This window comes from Cervus canadensis, chromosome X (assembly GCF_019320065.1).
Source record: "Cervus canadensis isolate Bull #8, Minnesota chromosome X, ASM1932006v1, whole genome shotgun sequence".
NCBI lineage: Eukaryota > Metazoa > Chordata > Mammalia > Artiodactyla > Cervidae > Cervus > Cervus canadensis.
Window position 1 is genome coordinate 67,771,265 of NC_057419.1, and position 21,732 is coordinate 67,792,996.

At 35.9% G+C, this 21,732-nt stretch overlaps 1 protein-coding gene across 9 annotated transcripts in view; it reads left to right on the forward strand.

The window, feature by feature from the left end:
* DMD (dystrophin) overlaps positions 1–21,732 on the forward strand; it is a 2,532,480-nt gene that overhangs the window by 1,212,089 nt on the left and 1,298,659 nt on the right. For all 9 annotated transcript variants that reach the window (XM_043457704.1, XM_043457699.1, XM_043457698.1 and 6 more), the window contains one exon: positions 8,829–8,990. In XM_043457704.1, coding sequence (XP_043313639.1) covers positions 8,829–8,990 — 162 coding nt within the window. The remainder of the gene's footprint in view (positions 1–8,828; positions 8,991–21,732) is intronic.

Genomic DNA, 21,732 nt, shown 5'->3' on the forward strand with positions numbered 1-21,732 from the left:
TTTCTGCTCAGTGGGTTTAAACCAAGTGAAATTAGCAAAAATAAATCAAGAAGGCCCTTGTAAATAATGTAATATTCTTTTATATTTAAAGGCACTGTATACAAACACATGTGCACATCTGTGTAACTATAACCTATATGCCTATCAAACACATTAACAAATATGCCACAAGAAGCAGTTATGTCAGAAACCTTTATGAGTTACAGTGGGTTAAAGCAACAGTTTTTATTTATTTGATCTCTCTTGTCCAAGGAACACTGTGTAGACCCTTGTTTCCTTAGGGAAAAGCAGGACAGACTAATTTGAAAACAAGGAAAAGCAACAAAGTGAAGCATTCGATGGTTACTGGGATTGTAAGCAATTGTAAATTCTCTCCCAGCTATAAATTATCTTCTCCCTCTGCTTTTCTCTTTATCTTCATTTAATTCCTTTTGCAAAATACTGGCTTGATTCTTCTTGAAAAATATACCTCAGCCTGTTAAAAGCAGACATAGCCATCTAGAAATGTTACATTCAACTTATTGGGGACCAGTCATTTTTCTTCTACCATCAGTTCAGTTCAGTGGTTCAGTCGTGTCCGACTCTTTGTGACTCCATGGACTGCAGCACGCCAGGCCTTCCTGTCCATCGCCAACTCCCAGAGTTTACTCAAACTCATGTACGTTGAGTTGGTGATGCCATCCAACCATCTCTTCCTCTGTCATCCCCTTCTCCTCCTGCCCTCAATCTTTCCCAGCATCAGGGTCTTTTCAAGTTAGTCAGTTCTTCGCATCAGGTGGTCAAAGTATTGGAGTTTCAGCTTCAGCATCAGTCCTTCCAATGAACACCCAGGACTGATCTCCTTTAGGATGGACTGGTTGGATCTCTTTGCAGTCCAAGGGACTCTCAAGAGTCCTCTCCAGCACCACAGTTCAAAAGCATCAATTCTTCAGTGCTCAGCTTTCTTTTAACTCTCACATCCATGCATGACTACTGGCAAAACCATAGCTTTGACTAGATGGACCTTTCAAATGACAAGTAATGAAATGCTCAGCTATCCTCAGTCCCAAAGAGGTCCAAGTGTACAGTAAGGTCCAGGGTATTCCTCACCTTTGAACTTCTTTGAGGATGTTCTCCCGCCAAGTGTTGCAGTTGGTAGTAGCAACGGTCCACAAATGGAACATCAGTAGATGAATATGGAACATGTGTCATTTGCTACTGTTGTATAAGACAAAGCCTATTGTCTTTATGTCTTTATATGTCTTCTAATTTTGCTGTACCACTATACTTCTCAGTGGTTCACATATAGTTCCTAGGCCCTTCATCGTTGGTCTCTTCATGTCATCTGTAAACATTTCCTGTCCTGCCCTAAACCACATTCTCACTGTTCCTCAGTCATCTTTTCCCTCTGCCTCTACCTCAGCTTATCAAGTGCTGAATTTATGGACGGGGTCAGTAGTTTGCTGCATAGTTTGAACCAAATAGAACACAAATGTGAAATGGTTTTGCTTCAAGCAGATGGCTGATTCATTTTTCTTAGTGGCATCCTGAATAGATTCAATTGCTATCTGGTCTCTAGGATATGAAAAAATAAGGTTAAATTAAGTTTAGTTCAGCTTAAAATTTCAGTCTCATATTTAGTTTAATGTTCTGTTTTCAGTACAAGCTTAAACCATGCTGAAGTGATGTACCCTGGAAGGGAAGAATGATCGGTTTCACCAGCTTCCCTTACCCCACCTGGGTGACATTATTCTCCACTGGCCTGAGAAGTAGGAAAGAAAGAAAGTGGGTACATATCTCCTCTTAAGTAGCATCTTATGGTGCTCATGTATTATATGTAGTAAAGACACAAACACTGCTTTCTTTGGGGTACAAGTGTGGGCTCTTAAGAGGTCTTAAAGGAGCTCGTCTGTCTTCCCATTTCTTTAACAAGAAAAAGTATGCTGTGTAAACATGTCTTCGGGCATCTTATCCTCCATATGCAGCGCTCCTGTTAGACAGCTAAAACATATCTGCCTCCTTCGGTTTCCACCTCCAAAAATGCTTTTGCCACACCAAGCATTGGGAAGTACAAGATGCTTCTTCTCTTTAGTACGTCACCATTTAAGATCAGTTTTAACACCTTAGTAGTCACAGGAAGCAAACAAAGCATTCAGCTACTTAAGCATAGTACAAGTTAGAAGTTATCCCATCCACTTTGTACTCCCAGGTTTTATAAATGGTGGACTCAGAGCTAGCCTCATTTGTTTGGGGCAGAGGGGTGAAGTTACCAGTGTTGTTGTCTCCCTGAGGAGTAAACAGGAGCCATCACAGTCTCCTCTTGGGCCATGGATTCAATGTGACTATGATCCTCTCCTAAATTTTCAGACAACTTTGGAATACGTGAGATTGGTGGAGTAATGAAGGAAAGGTCCATTTTTGACCTCTTTTCTGAACCCTTTTGAGGTAAATCTTATTCCCGTCTCTTAGAATGAGATAAACGTAGCACTTACCGTTTTCAGTTGAAGGCAATGGCCAAAAATCTAAAATGACAGAGTCCACTGTGTTCATGATGTAACAGTGCAGCTGCAGAATAACTCTCAAGTTAAATCAGAGTCAGGACAGGAGGAAACAGCTAATCAAAATTGCTCTCAAACCCAACAATGTAATTCCCTCAAATTGAATATTCTTTTTTTAATTGAAGTATAGCTGGTTTACAATGTTGTGTTAGTTGCTAGTGGACAGGAAAGTGACACACACAGTCACACACACGTACATATTCTTTTACAATCTGGTTTGTTAAAGGATATTGAATATAGTGCCAGGATATTGAATACAGTTACAGTAGGACCATGTTGTTTATATATTTTATATATAGTAGTTCGTGTCTGCTAATCGCGAACTCCTAATTTGTCCCTCCCCCACCCTCTTTCCCTTCTCATAACCATAAGTTTTCTATGTCTGTGAGTCTGTTTCATAAATAGATTCATTTGTGTCATATTTTAGATTCCACATATAAATGGTATCTTAATATTTGTCTTTCTGACTTACTTTGGTCATCTCTAGGTCCATCCCTGTTGCTCCAAATATGACAGACTGAGAATGACTACTTGGCATTTGAACACATTACAACCTCCTCATAGATGACAAAGAAAAACTAAAAGGAAGCAGTTACATTAATTACCAGGCCTATTGAAGTTGAAACTCCAGAAGACAGAACTTGATCAGGACCGTCTGTGCAATGTGGTGCAGCTGCTAAATAATGTAGATTAGTGCCCTCTTGGGTCTCCACATTAATTCCCGAAGAGCCAGGAGTTTAGGATTTGGTTTTAGCATATCTCTTTGGTTAATCCCTATTGTTTTACACTGGCCAAGGTAGCAGCATTCAAGGTGGCAATTAATGCTCTCCCCCAAGCAGAAACTTCAAGGATTGCTTTCCTTTATTTGCATCAGAATTTGGGACATAGATTTTTCTTGTTTTGTTTTTAGTTCCTCTGCTACAAACATCATTCAGAGAAATGAGGTTTAGCTTTAACATTGGCTAAAATGTTTCACTACTTAGGGAAAACGAAATGCTGAAAATCAAAATGTTTGGCACATCCAGCTCTCACTGATAAGTATAAAAGTAAGAAAAATAAGTAAAATAAATAAGTTTATCATTTACTGCCTGATGATCGTAAACCATGCTATATTTTCTTTTTTTTTTGTAAAATCAGCCATCTGACATCTATTCTTCTTTCTTTATTTACTAGAAATACTTATATTAATTTGTCTGAACTAAGAGTCTGATGTCTTCTTTGCAAATTGAACCAGAACAGGCCAGAATCTATAATTCTTATGGAGATCCCTACTCCAAATTTCTGAGAAGCCAGATATCTTTCAGAATCCTAGCCCACTAAAAAGAATCCCTTTTTTGCCTCAGAGTCAATGAAAGGGTCAGTTTTTCAATGTTAAACCTGAATCTGTTGAGTAGTTTAAAAACAATAACTGAGAGCTCCCTGGTGCCTGGCACATAGTAGGCAACCAAGGAATATTTATTACATCATTGGAAAGAAACAAAGGTTCATGAAAGATGCCAAGAATTCAAAGGACATCTTTTGCACACCCATGCTGCCTGTTCATAAGATCCCTTTTACTCTGATACCCAGCGCAAGGTTTTCCTCATGAAAACCTCCTTCACTCACTTGGTTTTCCACAATCATATACAGTCATCAAAATCCTGTTTCCCCACTTTTCCATCAAAAAAGCAAAATACTGACAGTTTCTCCCATTCCCACTCATAGATCCCACAGATATTGGGAGAAAGTTATTTTTATGACCTTAAACTATCTAATGCTCTATTGTGAATTACCATTCTCAGGACTATTTATTTTAGCAATTTGTGTTTCTATATATATACACACATGTACATATATATGTATATAAAAATTTATGAAGTATGTCACCCAGAAGGGATTTGCAGCCAAAGTCGGATAGGGAATTTTGGACAAAAGCACACTTCTGACATTCTTTAACTCAATAATGTAGATTTGATTTTCTTCATTTGGCTGAAAAGTATTGTTGCATTCTACTAGATTTTTTTCTAGTTTGATTCCAGTCTCCCCATAATGAGAGAGTGTATGTATAGTTTAATTCTTCAAAATATTCCATGCTTAATATTTGCTGCTGGCTAGAAAGCTAAACTATAAGAGAAATAGATCTTTATGATCATTTCCTCAGGTCTCATTTTAATGGGAAAAACACCCACACTCCTAACTCATTTGCAACCATGAGTTTATCTATCATCTTAAATCAATTAAAATGTATTATATTTATAGTGAGCTTAACAATTATAGTAAAGACATGTACCTCCTTTAGTGAAATAAAGTCACTGGGATAATTTGTCTAAATTTTCTCTGTTTTAAAGCCTGTGACTCAGACAGTAAAGAATCCACCTGCAATGCGGGAGACCTAGGTTCGATCCCTGGGTTGGGAAGATCCCATGGAGGAGGGCATGGCAACCCACTCCAGTATTCTTGCCTGAAGAATCCTATGAGCAGAGAAGCCTGGCAGGTTGCAGTCAGTCCATGGGGCCACAGAGTTGGACATGACTGAGCATAGCACATTCATATTTTAAATATATGTGCTTTGGTGCAAATTCACAGTTTTTATTTCTCATGAAAAATATATTCTTCAGAATGAAAAATGCATTCTTCCACAGTTTCTTAGGTATGCTGCACTCTGTTTGAAGTGAAGGTTGGGGCACAAGGGTTAATCTGTTATTTTGAAAAGGAATGCGAGGAACTATCAATTCACTGTGGAGACAACTTTGCATTGCCAACAGAAACCATTAACCTCTTAATTTTATATTGCACAGCACTTTGGGGGAAATAAGAATATTTTATTTTCATGTATGTTGATTTTATTTAGTTTTCTTTGAGTTTTTTCTGAAAACCAAATTAAACATGTTTTCACTATGTCTTTTCTTGGTAACCATTACTAGGATTCAATTTTCTACTTTTCTGTTTTTGTAATTGATTGCCAGTCTTTTAATGGTTTTCTAACACCCCTCATATTTGCTGTTTTTGCCTAGCTATACGATTCTGCTTATGGCTGAGTGGATTAGCAAAAGACATGAAATAACATTTTAAAACAGCAGTTGAGCAGTATTCTGGAACAACAACACAAATCTGGTTATGGGTTAGGACGTCCTCCCACTCCTTTCAGTGAAACAGCACAGGTTGAGTGCACCGAGAGTCCTTGAAAATTCACAGGCCTGGCCTCCTATCAGGGTTGGCCTAACAAAATGTTTAGAAATAGAAGACTGCCTATGCCATGACTAGTTCAAAGAATTCTGCAGGCTTGGATTGACATCTCAGGTCTTTTCACTCCCTGAGATAATCAAAGGATCTCTGTGAATCACTCTCTCTTATTGACTGCCAGGCAGGGAAAGAGACAAACCACCTGAGATCAAGCCTGCCATCATCTTGTAGGCCATTTCATTTCTTTCAACCAGTAGAATTTCATGAATTGAAAAAGTTAGATCTCTAAAAATAATTTTGAGGCTAGATATGTGATTTAACATTATGCTATATTGTATCCTATTCAGTTATATTAGTATTCTACAGATGTGCACAGGTGAGTAAGCTGGTTTTGCCCTTAGCCAGATAAAGGACTGGATTTACACAATGCCAGAGTAGGCAATTGCTACTTGCTCTGGTTGGAAAGTTTCTTCAGCCACCTGTCACAATAGAGAAGTTTTATCATTAGAGATTCATTTCTCAGGAGTAGCTCTGGGAAGGCTACAGACGTTCTCGTCTGTAATAGAGAGCTCCGATTATAGCCATGAGCACGGTTATCTGAATGATTATGTGAGGCAACTTTAGTTGAAATTTTGCCTGAAGAAAAAATAACTGTATTTGAGTTAGAATACAGGACAAGGTCTTGGTCACTGACTTTGGTCAAGTATTTTTAACAGAAATAGATTAAAGTTGCCCCAAATAATGCTCTATCCTATTCTGACACATTTAATAATAACAAAAGTAACAAAGATCTGTTCTCCAAAAGATATATCTCCAAGTGTTGGTGGACTTTTTTTTTTTTAATTTCTTCTGTGAATCCAATTTTTTGGTCTTAGACTACTTGAACTTTTCTCTGTTTTCTCCACAAATACCATTCATCCAGTCATAAAACTATTGGCCTTTTTTCTCAGAACGAGTATTGAGTGATGGATAAAATGGCCATAATCTCTAACCTCATTAGAGCTTACAGTCTAAAGTAGAGGCAGTTAATGGGAAATTACAATGTGAGTTATATATGCTGAGAAAGAAATAAAAGGGCAAGAGAGAACACAGGGTTTTAGGGTCAGCTACCTGAGAGGGAGATGTCCACATTTCCAAGGTAAGACTCAAAGGATGAGTGTAATTTACCCAGGAAAAGGAAGTTGGTCATGGGATTGTTCTAGGAAAATGGAACAGTGTGTTTAAAGCCAAGTATAAAGTAAGGGATAGAGTGTATGCTACGAAATTAAAAATAATGTATCTCTATAGCTTCTGCAAATAGTAGAAGATACCATGGGGACTATGAAAGAACTTTTGAGCCATATTAAAAAGTACAACTTTTATCCTAAGGAAAATAAGGAATCACTGGATGATTGAAGGAGATAATTATTATGTTGCTTTACAAATAACATACTGTATCTGCTTTGCAGATGAGTAGTGGCATGGCAGGGTACCAGCCAAGAGTCCTGTAACCATGTTTGAGGCAAGAAATGCTAATGACCTCAAGTAGAGTAATGGTGGTAAAGTGAGGGAGAAAAGGATGGAATCAAGAAATACTAGAAGGTAGAAGAAGGGATTGGTGACTGATGGGCTCATTAATTGCAAAATGGTGAAGGATATAATAGAAGAGGAAATATCTAAAATAATGGCTAATAAAGGCCATGATGATAAAACACAGACAGGAAAAAAGAATACACAGAAAGAGGAAAAGCAAGTTGGGGAGGTCCGAGAGTGGGCCCATATTTAGTGCTGTTGTTATTTTGATGGCTGTGGGACACTGAGGTGGAAAAGTCAAGTAGGAGAATGCATATGCAAGTGTAGAGAACAGGCAGGGAATCTGCACTGGAGATACAGAGTTAAGAATTGTGTGCTTATGAGATGTAATTGTATTTGAGGGTATGGGTAGAATGTTAAGGAAGAAAAGCCTCAGACAGAATCCTGAAGATTTATGGTGTAGGTAGAAATACCCAGAAGACCTTCCTTGCTCCTTTAGCATCACACATCTTTCAGCTCCTTTTCCTTTGGTCCAGATGCTTTTAGCTTTGTTCTCACTTGAGTAATGCTATATTTCAAGTTGGCTTCATTAAAGGACATTGATATCTGTAGTATCTTTTAAAGTTAAGAGCCAACATTTATATTCTTTATGTCATATGTAATATTCTGTATGTAATATAAAAAAGCAGGATTATTTTTAAAACCCTGATCATGGTCAATGGGAAGGATGGTTCTTTTGTATCAGATAATCATGCCTTCATATTGTATAATAAGGAAAAATTCTTGATTATGATGCATAGTTTAAGGAATTCTCAGTAAGTTACCTGTCCCATTTCTTTTATAACTACTCTTTTAAAGGTGAACAAATCCTTGAAGGGAGACTCTGCAATCTGTTCCACATGCTATTTATACTTAAAAAGTGTTAAATTATCATAATCATACTTATAGTAACAATCAAGATTAATTGCAGCTATATTAGGGTTACTTATTATTTGTTCTACTTCAGCAGTAACACAAATCCAATTGCACAAGCAATTTCCATAATCCAAATTGTGAAAAGAAGAGGAGGAAAAAAATACCACGCATAGTTGGTTGAAATAGTATTCAAAATAAATCCATAACCAAATGTTTCTCTAAAATTCCCTTTTTGAAAAGGAGCTGATTCTGAACAGATTGTATATGTGTCTCACTGGTGGAAGTGGATTATCTATCTTGAATTGGATTGTGATGACGATGACCCTATTCTAAGTAAACCAAATCTCTTGAACTATATAATGAGATCAAGGAGGAGCATTCAGCCTGAGAACGACAGATTGCAATGACGGAGATGACTTCACTAATGTTTTTCCAAGCCTCTTTCCTTGATGTACATAATACTGTGATTTTTGTCCTGCAGAGATTCCTGATGTAATTTTGTGTGCTCTTTTTTTCTTATTCTTATTTTCACTTTTTTAAGTAGAGCTGAATGAGTGGCAGGAAGCTGCGGAATCTATCTTACAAAAAGGTGATGAGGGAGAATCTAGAATCTTCTTTTGCTTTGTAGCTGGAATGCAGAAAAACTATCACCAATAAACATTGGACTGATTCTTCTTTTTTTTTTCTCCTTTCTTTCTTTAGGCTGTGAGGAGGCAAAAGTTGCTTGAACAGAGTATCCAGTCTGCCCAGGAGATTGAAAAATCCTTACAGTTAATTCAGGAGTCCCTCTCATCAATTGACAAGCAGTTGGCAGCTTATATCGCTGACAAAGTAGACGCCGCTCAGATGCCTCAGGAAGCCCAGGCAAGTAGAACCTGGGACGAGCTTCTTTGGTTTTTATTATCTGACCAAGACAGTGGTGAATTTCTAACTTAAAATTTATTCATCTAGTTGCACAGAGTGTTATTTGATCGACTAATTTGACTGTTTGGAGATAAGGGGACAAAGAGCTCTAGATTAGTACTCTAAGATTTATTTTCGAATGTATGTAATGGAGGAACTAGAAATAGACACTTAAAAGGCTGGGGCAGTATCACACTGAAGTCTGCTATTTATCACTATTTTTGATCTATACTTTAGCTGGAGGGAAACCATAGGAATGTAAATTATAAAGAAAATATTTTTTCTATTAAAAATGTAGCCCCAAATATTTTCTTATCAACTCACCTTCATTATCCTGGAATCAAAATTCTTATAACCTATATTCTACATTTAATGTGTTGCAAGTAGTTAATAACAAGGAATTAGAGATATAAATTTACATTTTATTACTAATACTAATATTCTCTATGCTCATACTCACATACAATATATTTAGCACTATTCAATCTGAATTATGAAATGTATTAAACTAATTTTTCTAGAATCAGAGTTAAAATAGTAATGAAAATAAATCTAAGTCAAATTTATACTGAGTAAATTTAGGCTATATTCATATTAATTTTCAACTTGGACAATAATGCTGTATTTCTATTTTTAAATAACATTTGCTTGTTTGTAAAATATCATAAGTATTATTTATATAAATGTCTTTAGAGTTTTCTGATAGTAAGTTAACATAGCTAATTTTCATATCATATGTATATATTAGGAACCCAATACACAGGGATAACTCAGACTGATACATTATAATGTGAGGAGCATTAGAAGGTTATCTGTCCATCCCCAAGGCGCTCTCCCCACTAATTGGTGGAAATACATGAATGTTTTCACTTTAAAATAAATTTGGATTTATGAAATACTAGATTTATAAATTATGGTTATGATGCCATTACAGTGCATTAAATCACAGTTAAATGGATGTTCAAAGCATCAGTGAACATAATAGCATGGGTTAGTTTACCATATTGTATAAGTTTGACCGAGAAACTCTGAGTACATGGGATAGAGTACAAGTAGTTTGGATGGGCTGAAAAAGTCTAGAGTGGTGGGATTCCTCATTGACTGCTGTAACAAGAGGTGAAGAAAGTGAAGTTGGGGAAGTTTTTGATGATAAAATCCTCATGATAGGTTTCCACTAGGGCTATATGTAACCTCCCTGGTATATACACTTCTTCAAACTTACCTAGTTTTGTCAAGTTCTCCAGCATTATCTATTTTGAAGACCCTTTTAATTTGAGCCACATACAAACTTTTTTAGGCAAGCTTTAGAAAAATGCATGATAGGAATGGGAAATTTTTACTGAATTGAGAACTACATGATTATAAACTAAAGGCAGAGTAGAACTGCTTATTTTGTTTAATTTAGTGACATGAATTTGGAAGAATGTTTGATTAAAGATGTCTCATACTTTTTTGAATGTAATTAAGGAAAAATACTGTTCAGTATAAATATTAAAATCAGTTATACTATAAAATAAATGTAGTTCCTTTTTCAAGCTGGTAGAATGAAACTATGAGTAGCAAATTTGAGATTGGCAAAAGTTCTTAGTGTCTGAGGTAAAAATTGGGAACTTTCAGAAAAAAAATATTGTTTACTTGAAAAGGTTGTTGACCCTGAATGTTTGTTTATTTACTTATGAATACATGATTCCATAAACATGAATATAACATGCCAGTTTAATAACATAAAGATTTTTGTTTTACTTTCTCAAAAACTATGATAAAAGATTATTAATAACAGTTCAAAATATTGTTGATAACAGCACACAGATTAGGAAATTTCAAATCTACTTGAAAAAAGAGATTTTGGAATACTAACAAGCTCAAATCTATTTTCCCTACATTTCTGTTTGCACCTGTATTTTCAAGATGATCTTAACTTTGAATTCCCCAAATGGTAATATATTATAAAATGTATGACACCCAAAAGCTATGGAAACACTCTTTTCCAAAATTCATTTATTTACCACACCATGCCACATATAGGATCTTAGTTCTCTGACTAGGGATCGAACCCGTGCCTCCTGCATTGCAAGTGTGGAATCTTAACCCCTGGACTGCCAGGAAAGTCCCTCCAAGCCTTATTTTAAGATGACATCAAAGTGAATTGTTTTCCAGAACAGAGTTAGCAACTATTCAGATTTACTTCAGGGATTGCCTTTCCTGAAGCTCAATTTGAATCTCCCCTGGAAGAAACAAGTAGAGAATAAAGGGATTGTCTGTGAAGTGAGAACTTAAGCACAGTGTCAGACAAAGAACTTCCTAAGAATACCACCAAAATGACATTTTTTCTAAGCTTATATAATGAAGCTAAATGTAAGGCTTTGTATAAATGAAAATTCATACCCAATGTGTTTCTATAAATTGGCATAAAATTTCATTGCTAATTAAAAGATTAATGGGGTTAGCTTTCCCTTTTCAGAAACTGAGTACTTGTTTTAACACATCACTGAAAAGCAGGACAAAATGAATGGCATTGCCCTATTTGGTCATCATATATCTGCTCAGATTTCCTGTCACATATTGGCCACATAGATTTGTGGATGTTTGACTCCACCGTGTGGTGCATTGGTAGTTTTACTACTAAATTTAAATCTGTTACAAAGAGTCTTCCTTTTTCAGCCTTTTAAGAGTGTTGGAGATTCTCAGGTATTAAAAAAAAAAAAAATCAGGAATAAGGGAATGGGCGCAATGTGTATAATATTTTGACAGGCATACTTTTATATAAAAGGAAATGTAGATCAAGTCACTTTCTTGAGCATAAAGGAGCTTCCCACTGCCTCTGCATATTCATTGACCAATTATCTTTCATGATGAGCAAACTGGGCCTTCTGATTCTAAACCAGATTAAAAATATTTTACTTTTTTATTTAGTGCCAGGAGCTTCAGGAGTAAAGTTTAGCCTGTTAGAAAGTAAAACCACATCCTGCTAGGGCAAACATTGACTGGAGTATTTTATTTCAAAAAAATAATTCTTAAGAAAACCACATTCTTAAATCGAATGACCGCAGCATCAAAATGCCAGCCTCTTTAAAGAGAGGCTTTTATTCAAGTATAAAATTAAGATGACATATTACTGATTCAAATAGTATGTCAAATGGGGAAGCTCTTCTTGATACAGAAATTGATTATCTGAATACATAAATCAAAAATTTGAAGATATATTTCAAAATAGTATGATTAAAATATAAAAACCCCATGAGTGTTTCTTTGAAACAACTATACAGAATATAATCATCAAATCGGATTACTGCAGAGAAGCACATGGTATAAATAGAGTTGTTTACTCCTTAATTTTGCTGAAGAACATGGTAAAACACAGAGATTTAGTTTTATCACCTAAGGTCTGCAAGCAGAAATCCAAGTCCTTAGCTTTGCATGGCAGGTCAATCAAGTCAGAATCTCTAGGTGGACTCAGTCATCAGAATTTTGGGAAACCACCTCCCTGCCACCCCAAGTTATTCTAATAGGTATCTAAGGTTGAAAACTTAGGAAATAGCCGACTAGTCCCAGTCTTCCCCCCGCCCCCCCACATCACGTTTCTCAGCACTGCTTGACAAACATTCTCACCTATGGCTGAGTCACGATTTCACTGTGAGGAAGATGGGGTGGAAATCAGACATTGGTGACTTCTGTCTTGCTTGTTTCTTTAATCTTATGAGAAATAAGTGAAGGCAGACAATATAGCTGAGAACTCCTGCATGAATGAATGAACTTAGACAAGTAGAATTTTCTTTATTGATGTTTTAAGAGGAAGAGGAACTTAGCTTAGTCATCTTTTTTTTTTTTTTTCCTAATTCCACATATGTTAATGTGCCAGTTAGCTTGGATATTATCTCTAAATCATTGTAGGAGCTGTGATAACTGTCTAAATAGCCAAGTAAATGTTGTGTACTTATTAAGATTACACAGATACTTTAATCTGTATTTTTCCCTTTTATAGTAATCTCATAGTTTGAGTCTCCAATATGTAAGAACAATCTAACTTGAGTACCTGTTGAAATGCTCCACATCATTATGTGTTGAAGATACATGTTTTATAGAGGAGAATGTGACCCCTTTACTTAGATTACTACAAGAAGCATTGGGGTTGTTTAACAGTGACTGTGATTGCTAAATTGTTCAGTTTTTTTGTCCTGCAGATTCCTGATTGCATCTTCTGCAGCCTCATATCTCACATAGTAGATTTATGTTCCTGAGTAGAGAGGCAAAATAGAACAATTTAGGGAAAACATAAATGACTACCAAAGGAGAGGACCTCATAGGCAGCATAGAAAAGTGCTCCTATATTTCGCTCATCAAGCTAGGACTTTCGGGTAATCCAGTTTCTCTACAGAGCAGATATCTTCCTTCCATCTCTTTTTCCATCCCAGTTAAAATATGGTTAAAACTTAGTATCAATAAATAGAAAAGAGAGATCTTCTTTTCACTAAAGAAAGCTGTTAATTATAGATGATTGCATTAGCTGCACATCAAAATAATTCATAATTGAGGTCTTCCTGTATTTATTGAAGCTAAATCTTCTCACTCACTTAAAATATATTTGGCTCTGTTTAAATGAAAGCATTCCAAAATTCTCAGAGTCATTGCTTAAAAAATAAAGACCTAAATGCAAATTTCGGTCTATCAGATTAAGCTTATGATTTCATTATGAAATAAAAAAGACTTTTATAGTGTAAATAGGCACATTTGATTGCCAGATGACTCAAAACAGTCTAACTTTACAGACTGCTTCACCGATTTATGAACTAGACAGCATAAACCCATATAGGGAAATTCACCCAGGAATAATGTAATAATGAAATGATTTAATCACAGAACAATAAAATGGAGCGTGATTACAGATATTTGGGCTCTGATATTAAACTCCACATAACCGTAACACACATTTTCCTTTCCTTTTACCCAGCAATATAGATACAATGATAAACAATGCAATGGATTTTAAATCTGTTCTGACACTGAAATGCTACCTATGTATATTACTATATAGAACTGATTACTCCCCAATATAAAATGGCTATTATTGTTATTTTGATATGTTTAATATTGTGGGAAATAATTGCAAGCAAGAGTTGCAGAAGATGTGAAAAATTACATTTTCTTTCCATGTCCCACATTTTAAAAGTACAAACTATCCAAGATCCTATAGTACATTTTATTTCTTCAATTTTGTGAGTATGTGTTGTATGTGGCCATTTCACCATCTTGAGGATGCCGTATCAAAATTACTGTTTGTTTAAAAATTACTCACCTAACTATTAAATTTCTCCATTTGTAGTCTTAACATGCCATCTAATATTTTTATTTCTGAAATATTTTCTTTGGAGTCATTTTCTTTATCTGACATGAGAAAAGCTTGAACAATTATCTGACATAAAGTTCCCTTTATTCCAGTAAATAGTTACAGCTTAATTTTGCTCGCCATTTTCTGTCATTAATTTGATATATGAGAATGGTCTGATGAGGTAAATCATGATAAAAAGCCCTGCTCTCTGCTCAGTTAGTTGTAAAGTGCTATATTGGAAATGTCATTAATGTTTGATTTTTAGTTTTATAATTTGCCCTTTACCATATTTAATGGAAAAATGGCTATTTTCATGTCCATTGTTGTTTCTTGCTTTCAATATATAGTGCTAATTGTGAACATAATTTCTGTATTATCAAATGTCTCATTTTGGTAATGGTATGATTATTTAATTTGCTTTATATTATTTCCCTTTTTTATGAAAAATGTCTAGTGATCCTGAGCAGTATTGAGTTCCTTTTAGAGAATACATGGAGTTTCCAAATCAGTATCATGCATTGGTTACTACCTTTCATTTTATTTATTTTGGAAATTACTGATTTAATATGAAGCTAAGATGAGAGTTTCACATGATCAGTTATTTTCTTCAAACACTTACCATCCATACCCTGGTAGATATGTATTTTAAGTAAACATGGAACTGAGATAGTACAGTCTTTAGACCTTTAGCAGATCTTAGAAATCTGGTAGCTAACTTTGGAAATCATTATCCTTTGTATGAAATTATCATTTCTCAATATTTTCTTCTATATTACAAAAGTTTTTTTAACTGTTATTTTTATCACTGTCTGATCTTTTTTAAAAGTAATTTGTAAATGGGAGATTGTCCATTTTGCATAGAAGTTTCCATGATAGTTATTTAAACAAATCACTTGTCTATTTCACAATAAGCCTGCCCTAAAGTGGTAAAGCATTTTTAAATTATACAGTTTCAGAATAATAATCAGGTGATGTTAAATAAAGAAGGTGGTAAAAGATATCCTAAGTACAAACTAAAAATTGAGTATCAGTTGAAGGTAAGAATTGTGGAATTAATTTTTAAAGTTGCTAGCTAAATATAAGTATGGTACATGATTACAACCTTCCCAAAGTAGATCAATTAGAGATATATATCCATTTTTATCTTATAATTTTAATAATGAATTAAATTGTCATCTCTAAATAAACTCGTTAAGTGCATGAGAGTATATTTAGTACATGAGTATATGTTTATACTCACTAAGTACATGAGTAGGATTTCTCAAATTTATTTGTGTGATATATTTTGCCAAAAACATCAAAAGAATATTTTGAACAAAGAATTATATTCCTCTTGGATATTAACATATTAATATAGAAAATATTCTAAGAAGTTCTGTAGTATTATTATCCTTAGTTTATAAAATATATTTAGTCACTGTGCTATCATGCATAATACTTAATTGATGAAGAAATTTTGATCTCTAATCCTACTGGAATAACATTACAGATATGAGAATTTTCCTAGGAATTCTGCCTATAAATTGTCATAAAATCACAGTTTTACATGACATTCAGCCATCATTTTTTTTTCAGTTTTAATGGTTTTAGTAGTGGTGACCTTTCTAAGAGTACAGAAATTCATCCACTCAATAGTCTATGTTGATATAAATATGAACTTGATATAAATATGAGCATTTCAAAGTACATGGAATTCTCTGCATTGAAACTTAAAAATTTGCAGATTTTTCTTTCACAAGTTACATGGTCCTTCACATCCCCTTTTAACAGATAAAAGCTAAGTTTTTGGTCATTTGTTTATAAGTCATTTTTTACCTCATTGTTTTTAAACCTTGAAAACATTATGATTGTTTGGAAAAATGTGAAGTTTATCATTAGAAGGCCTATGTTTCACTGATCACTAAAACTATTTTGGCTTTTTTTTTTTTTTTGTAAATGCCGTGCTACTGGAGGCAGCTTTTGAGGGGACAGTCTTTAAGGGAAAAAAAAAAAAAAAAAACTTTATAAAAGAAAATTAAATTTTGTTAGAGAATAATTTTATTTTTTTTTGGCAAGTGACCATCCCAGTTGTGGATGTGACTGGTGATAGAAGCAAGGTCCGATGCTGTAAAAAGCAATATTGCATACAAACCTGGAATGTTAGGTCCATGAATCAAGGCAAATTGGAAGCAGTCAAACAGGAGATGGCAAGATTGAATGTCAACATTCTAGGAATCAGCAAACTAAAATGGACTGGAATGGGTGAATTTAACTCAGATGACCATTATATCTACTACTGTGGGCAGGAATTCCTTAGAAGAAATGGAGTAGCCATCATGGTCAACAGAAGAGTCTGAAATGCAGTACTTGGATGCAGTCTCCAAAATGACAGAATGATCTCTATTCGTTTCCGAGGTAAACCATTCAATATCACACAGTAATCCAAGTCTATGCCCCAACCAGTAACGCTGAAGAAGCTGAAGTTGAACAGTTCTATGAAGATCTACAAGACCTTTTAGAACTAACAGCCCCAAAAGACGTCCTTTTCATTATAGGGGACTGGAATGCAAAAGTAGGGAGTCAAGAAACACCTGGAGTAACAGGCAAATTTGGCCTTGGAGTATAGAATGAAGCAGGGCAAAGGCTAATAGAGTTCTGCCAAGAGAATGCACTGGTCAAAGCAAGCACCCTCTTCCAACAACACAAGAGAAGACTCTACACATGGACGTCACCAGGTGGCCAACCCAGAAATCAGATTGATTACATTCTTTGCAGCCAAAGATGGAGAAGCTCTATACAGTCGGCAAAAACAAGACCAGGAGCTGACTGTGGCTCATATCATGAACTCCTTATTGCCAAATTCAGATTTAAATTGAAGAAAGTGGGGAAAACCACTAGACCATTCAGGTATGACCTAAATCAAATCCCTTATGATTATACAGTGGAAGTGAGAAATAGATTTAAGGGACCAGATCTGATAGACAGAGTGCCTGATGAACTATGGACGGAGGTTCATGACATTGTAGAGGAGACAGGGATCAAGACCATCCCCATGGAAAAGAAATGCAAAAAAGCAAAATGGCTGTCTGAGGAGGACTTAAAAATAGTTGTGAAAAGAAGAGAAGCAAAAAGCAAAGGAGAAAAGGAAAGATATTCCCATTTGAATGCAGAGTTCCAGAGAATAGCAAGGAGAGATAATAAAGCCTTCCTCAGCGATCAATGCAAGGAAATAGAGGAAAACAACAGAATGGGAAAGGCTAGAGATCTCTTCAAGAAAATTAGAGACACCAAGGGAACAGTTCATGCAAAGATGGGTTTGATAAAGGACAGAAATGGTATGGACCTAAGAAGCAGAAGATATTAAGAAGAGGTGGCAAGAATACACAGAAGAACTGTACAAAAAAGATCTTCACGACCCAGATAATCACAATGGTGTGATCACTCACCTAGAGCCAGACATTCTGGAATGTGAAATCAAGTGGGCCTTAGGAAGCATCACTATGAACAAAGCTAGTGGATGTGATGGAATTCCAGTTGAGCTATTTCAAATCCTGAAAAATGATGCTGTGAAAGTGCTGCACTCAATATGCCAGCAAATTTGGAAAACTCAGCAGTGGCCACAGAACTGGAAAAGGTCAGTTTTCACTCCAATCCCAAAAAAAGGCAAAGCCCAAGAATGCTCAAACTACCACACAATTGCACTCATCTCACATGCTAGTAAAGTAATGCTCAAAATTCTCCAAGCCAGGCTTTAGCAATACATGGATCGTGAACTTCCAGATGTTCAAGCTGGTTTTAGAAAAGACATAGGAACCAGAGATTGAATTGCCAACATCTGCTGGATCATTGAAAAAGCAAGAGAGTTCCAGAAAAACATCTATTTCTGCTTTGTTGACTATGCCAAAACCTTTGACTGTGTGGATCACAATAAACTGTGGAAAATTCTGAAAGAGATGGGAATACCAGACCACCTGACCTGCCTCTTGAGAATCCTGTATGCAGGTCAGGAAGCAACAGTTAGAACTGGACATGGAACAACAGACTGGTTCCAAATAGGAGTACGTCAAGGCTGTATATTGTCACCCTGCTTATTTAACTTATATGCAGAAAACATCATGAGAAACGGTGGGCTGGATGAAGCACAAGCTGGAATCAGGATTGCCAGGAGAAATATCAATAACCTCATATATGCAGATGACATCACCCTTATGGCAGAAAGTGAAGAACTAAAGAGCCTCTTGATGAAAGTGAAAGAGGAGAGTGAAAAAGTTGGCTTAAAACACAACATTCAGTAAACTAAGATCATGGCATCCAGTCCTGGCACTTCATGGCAAATAGATGGGGCAACAGTGGAAACAGTGGCTGACTTTATTTTTTGGGGCTCCAAAATCACTGCAGATGGTGATTGCATTCATGAAATTAAAAGACGCTTATTCCTTGGAAGGGAAGTTAAGGCCAACCTAGACAGCATATTAAAAAGCAGACATGTTACTTTTTCAACAGAGTTCCATCTAGTCAAGGCTGTGGTTTTTCCAGTAGTCATGCATGGGTGTGAGAGTCGGACCATAAGGAAAGCTGAGTGCTGAAGAATTGATGCTTTTGAACTGTGGTGTTGGAGAAGACTCTTGAGAGTCCCTTGAACTGCAAGGAGATCCAGCCAGTCCATCCTAAAGGAGATCAGTCCTGGGTGTTCATTGGAAGGACTGATGTTGAACCTGAAACTCCAATACTTTGGCCACCTGATGCAAAGAGCTGACTCATTGGAAAAGACCCTGATGCTGGAAAGATGAGGGCAGGAGGAGAAGAGGACAACTGAGGACGAGATGGTTGGATATCATCACCGACTCAATGCACATGTGTTTGGGTAAACTCCAGGAGGTGGTGATGGACAGGGAGGCCTGGTGTTCTGCAGTTCATGGGGTCGCAAAGAGTTGGACACGACTAAGCGACTGAACTGAACTGAACTGACCATCCCTGAAACTTAAGATTCAGTAACTTTACATGAATTCCTCCTGTAAATAGTAATTTTTACTCTACCCACATCCAGTTCTTCTGTGAAACTAATTATACACACTCTGCACATTTGAAACTCAGTCTTTGCTAGCGTGGTTCACACAACCTGGAATGGGATCCTGTTTTCTTATTATCTTATCTACCACTCTAAATTGGAGCAGGAAATGGCAACCTGCTCCAGTATTCTTGCCAGGGAAGTCCGATGGACAGAGGACCCTGGTGGGCTATAATTCTTGGGGTCACAAAGAGTCAGACACAGCTTAGTGACATAGCATGCGTGCACCCCTCTAAGAAACTTATCAGCCATATGGAACTTAAATATGCCAATTTCTTGAAATTTTTATCAGATTCTATAGTAGAAATGTATATATGTCTTGTCCTTTATGGCATAGCCTGAGTTTTACTGTTATATTGCACATATTTCTGCTTTGTAATTTACTCATATCTTTACATTCTGTTTCCCAAGAAATTCTTTAAGAATAGGGTCAATTGTTTTGTTCTCATTCTGTGGAATAAGATAGTAGATGAAGAATTTCATTCTTGGATTGAATTGATAAGCTAAACAATACAACTATATAGATAAGATTAAATGTTTTTTCTGATAAATGTCTATTTGAAGAATATTTTTATTTTTAAATCATAATTTAAGAGGCAGTGAAGTTGTTTAAAGGGGAGTTGAATTTGCTACTTTACCTTGGATAAGTCAACATTTTTGCCCTCATATGTAATTGTAGTTGAGGATAGTAAATACTTACCTTCATTTGATTAGGTAATCAAAGTAATGTTTGTGAACTGTTCAGATATAAGGTCACACACATGTCTACTTTGGCAATGATGATAATGATGGTTTTTCCTTCAGGGCTCTTCTCTCACCCCTCTAGTATAAAAGGTTGATGGAATTATGTGTATATTTCTTTGTTTCCTTTGTTATATACACCTTGAGTGCCAAATGGATTAATGAGTTAAAAACATGTGGACAGATCCTGTTAGAGATATAGAATTTCAGCCCTCTGCTCTCTCTGAATGTCTTTTTAATTTTCACCTCATCATTTTCCTTTCTCGATTTCCACAATGACTATTCACTCTCCTTTTGATTCCTCACCAACCCTCTCATCCTCAGAAGATATCAAGGGGCTCGTGTTCATAAATAAATGATATATAATGGCACTGAAAAGTCATGAACAGATATTTGTGCAGAAAACTTGAGCAGGGATTTACTTATACAACTGCCTCTAATCTTATTACCAAAACCAATAGAGTTGTCTACTGCAGACGTGAGAATTTTCCCAGATACTCTGCCTACAGATGATGGCCATGCTTCATTGCTGGCTTGTCATTATGCCCATAAGTTTAGAGATGAGAAAAGTTTATGCTCACCTTGATTTCCATGAAGCATTACTGTATTCTTATGACCAACTCCTCTCCCTCGAAGGAGGCTGGAAAGTGTGTTGTGTTGACCAGGTGGCAAATCAGAACCCTGAGATTTAAACCCAGCTTTATCTATGCTGATTCCCAGAGAGCATCAAGTAGGAAGCATTGCACTTTGCACTTCTCCACATGCAGAATCATCTTGAGGTGTTACCTTTGGCTTCTGAAAAAGTGACACTCCTCTACCTGTCAATATTTTCCATTGATTATAGATTTTTGCCCTTCACTCCATTTTCTCTCATTTCCTCAGGGTGTTTTGTAATACATTAACTTCATGCATGTTTTTTTTTTTTTTTAATGCTTTATCCACTGGCTCCTTTCACATGGCCTTAATACATGTTCAATTCTACTGTCCTACATTTCATGTGGAGAGAAGTCTTCAAAATTGATTTAAAATGTTTTTGTAAGGGCTTTTCCTTGTCCTTAATCAGGCTTCAGCCCTTGAAAATTTGATTACTACTTTCAACATCCACTGACTCTGTCCTAGCTACAGTGCTCATTGACCAGCTAATATGCCCTTATTATTAATAGCACTTATTCTTATTTGATCTGTTTCAAAATTGACATTGTCCACCTCTCGCTCATTCTTAAAACTCTCACATACTTGATTTCAGTGGCAACCTCTCTCTTTCCTGGTTGTCCCTTTTATCCTTCTCTTAGACTGTTGCTTATCTTTCTTCAGTGTTTCCTTTTTTCTCCCATCCTTTAAATTTCTCTCTTCTCCATGGTCGTCTCCTGGCCCTCCCTTTCTACTTCCCTCTATTGGTTGAGTGCACCAAAATAAAGGCTGTTTGTACAGGTGCATGCTGCTGCTTTGAAAAGAAAGATACACGCACATGTGTAGCTCTATATGGTGATTAATAAAACACAAATTCATATCAAAGGATTACAGAGTTTATGGAAGCATTCTCTCATTATAAATTGCTTTATTAATTAGAATAAGTAGTAGCAGTAAAA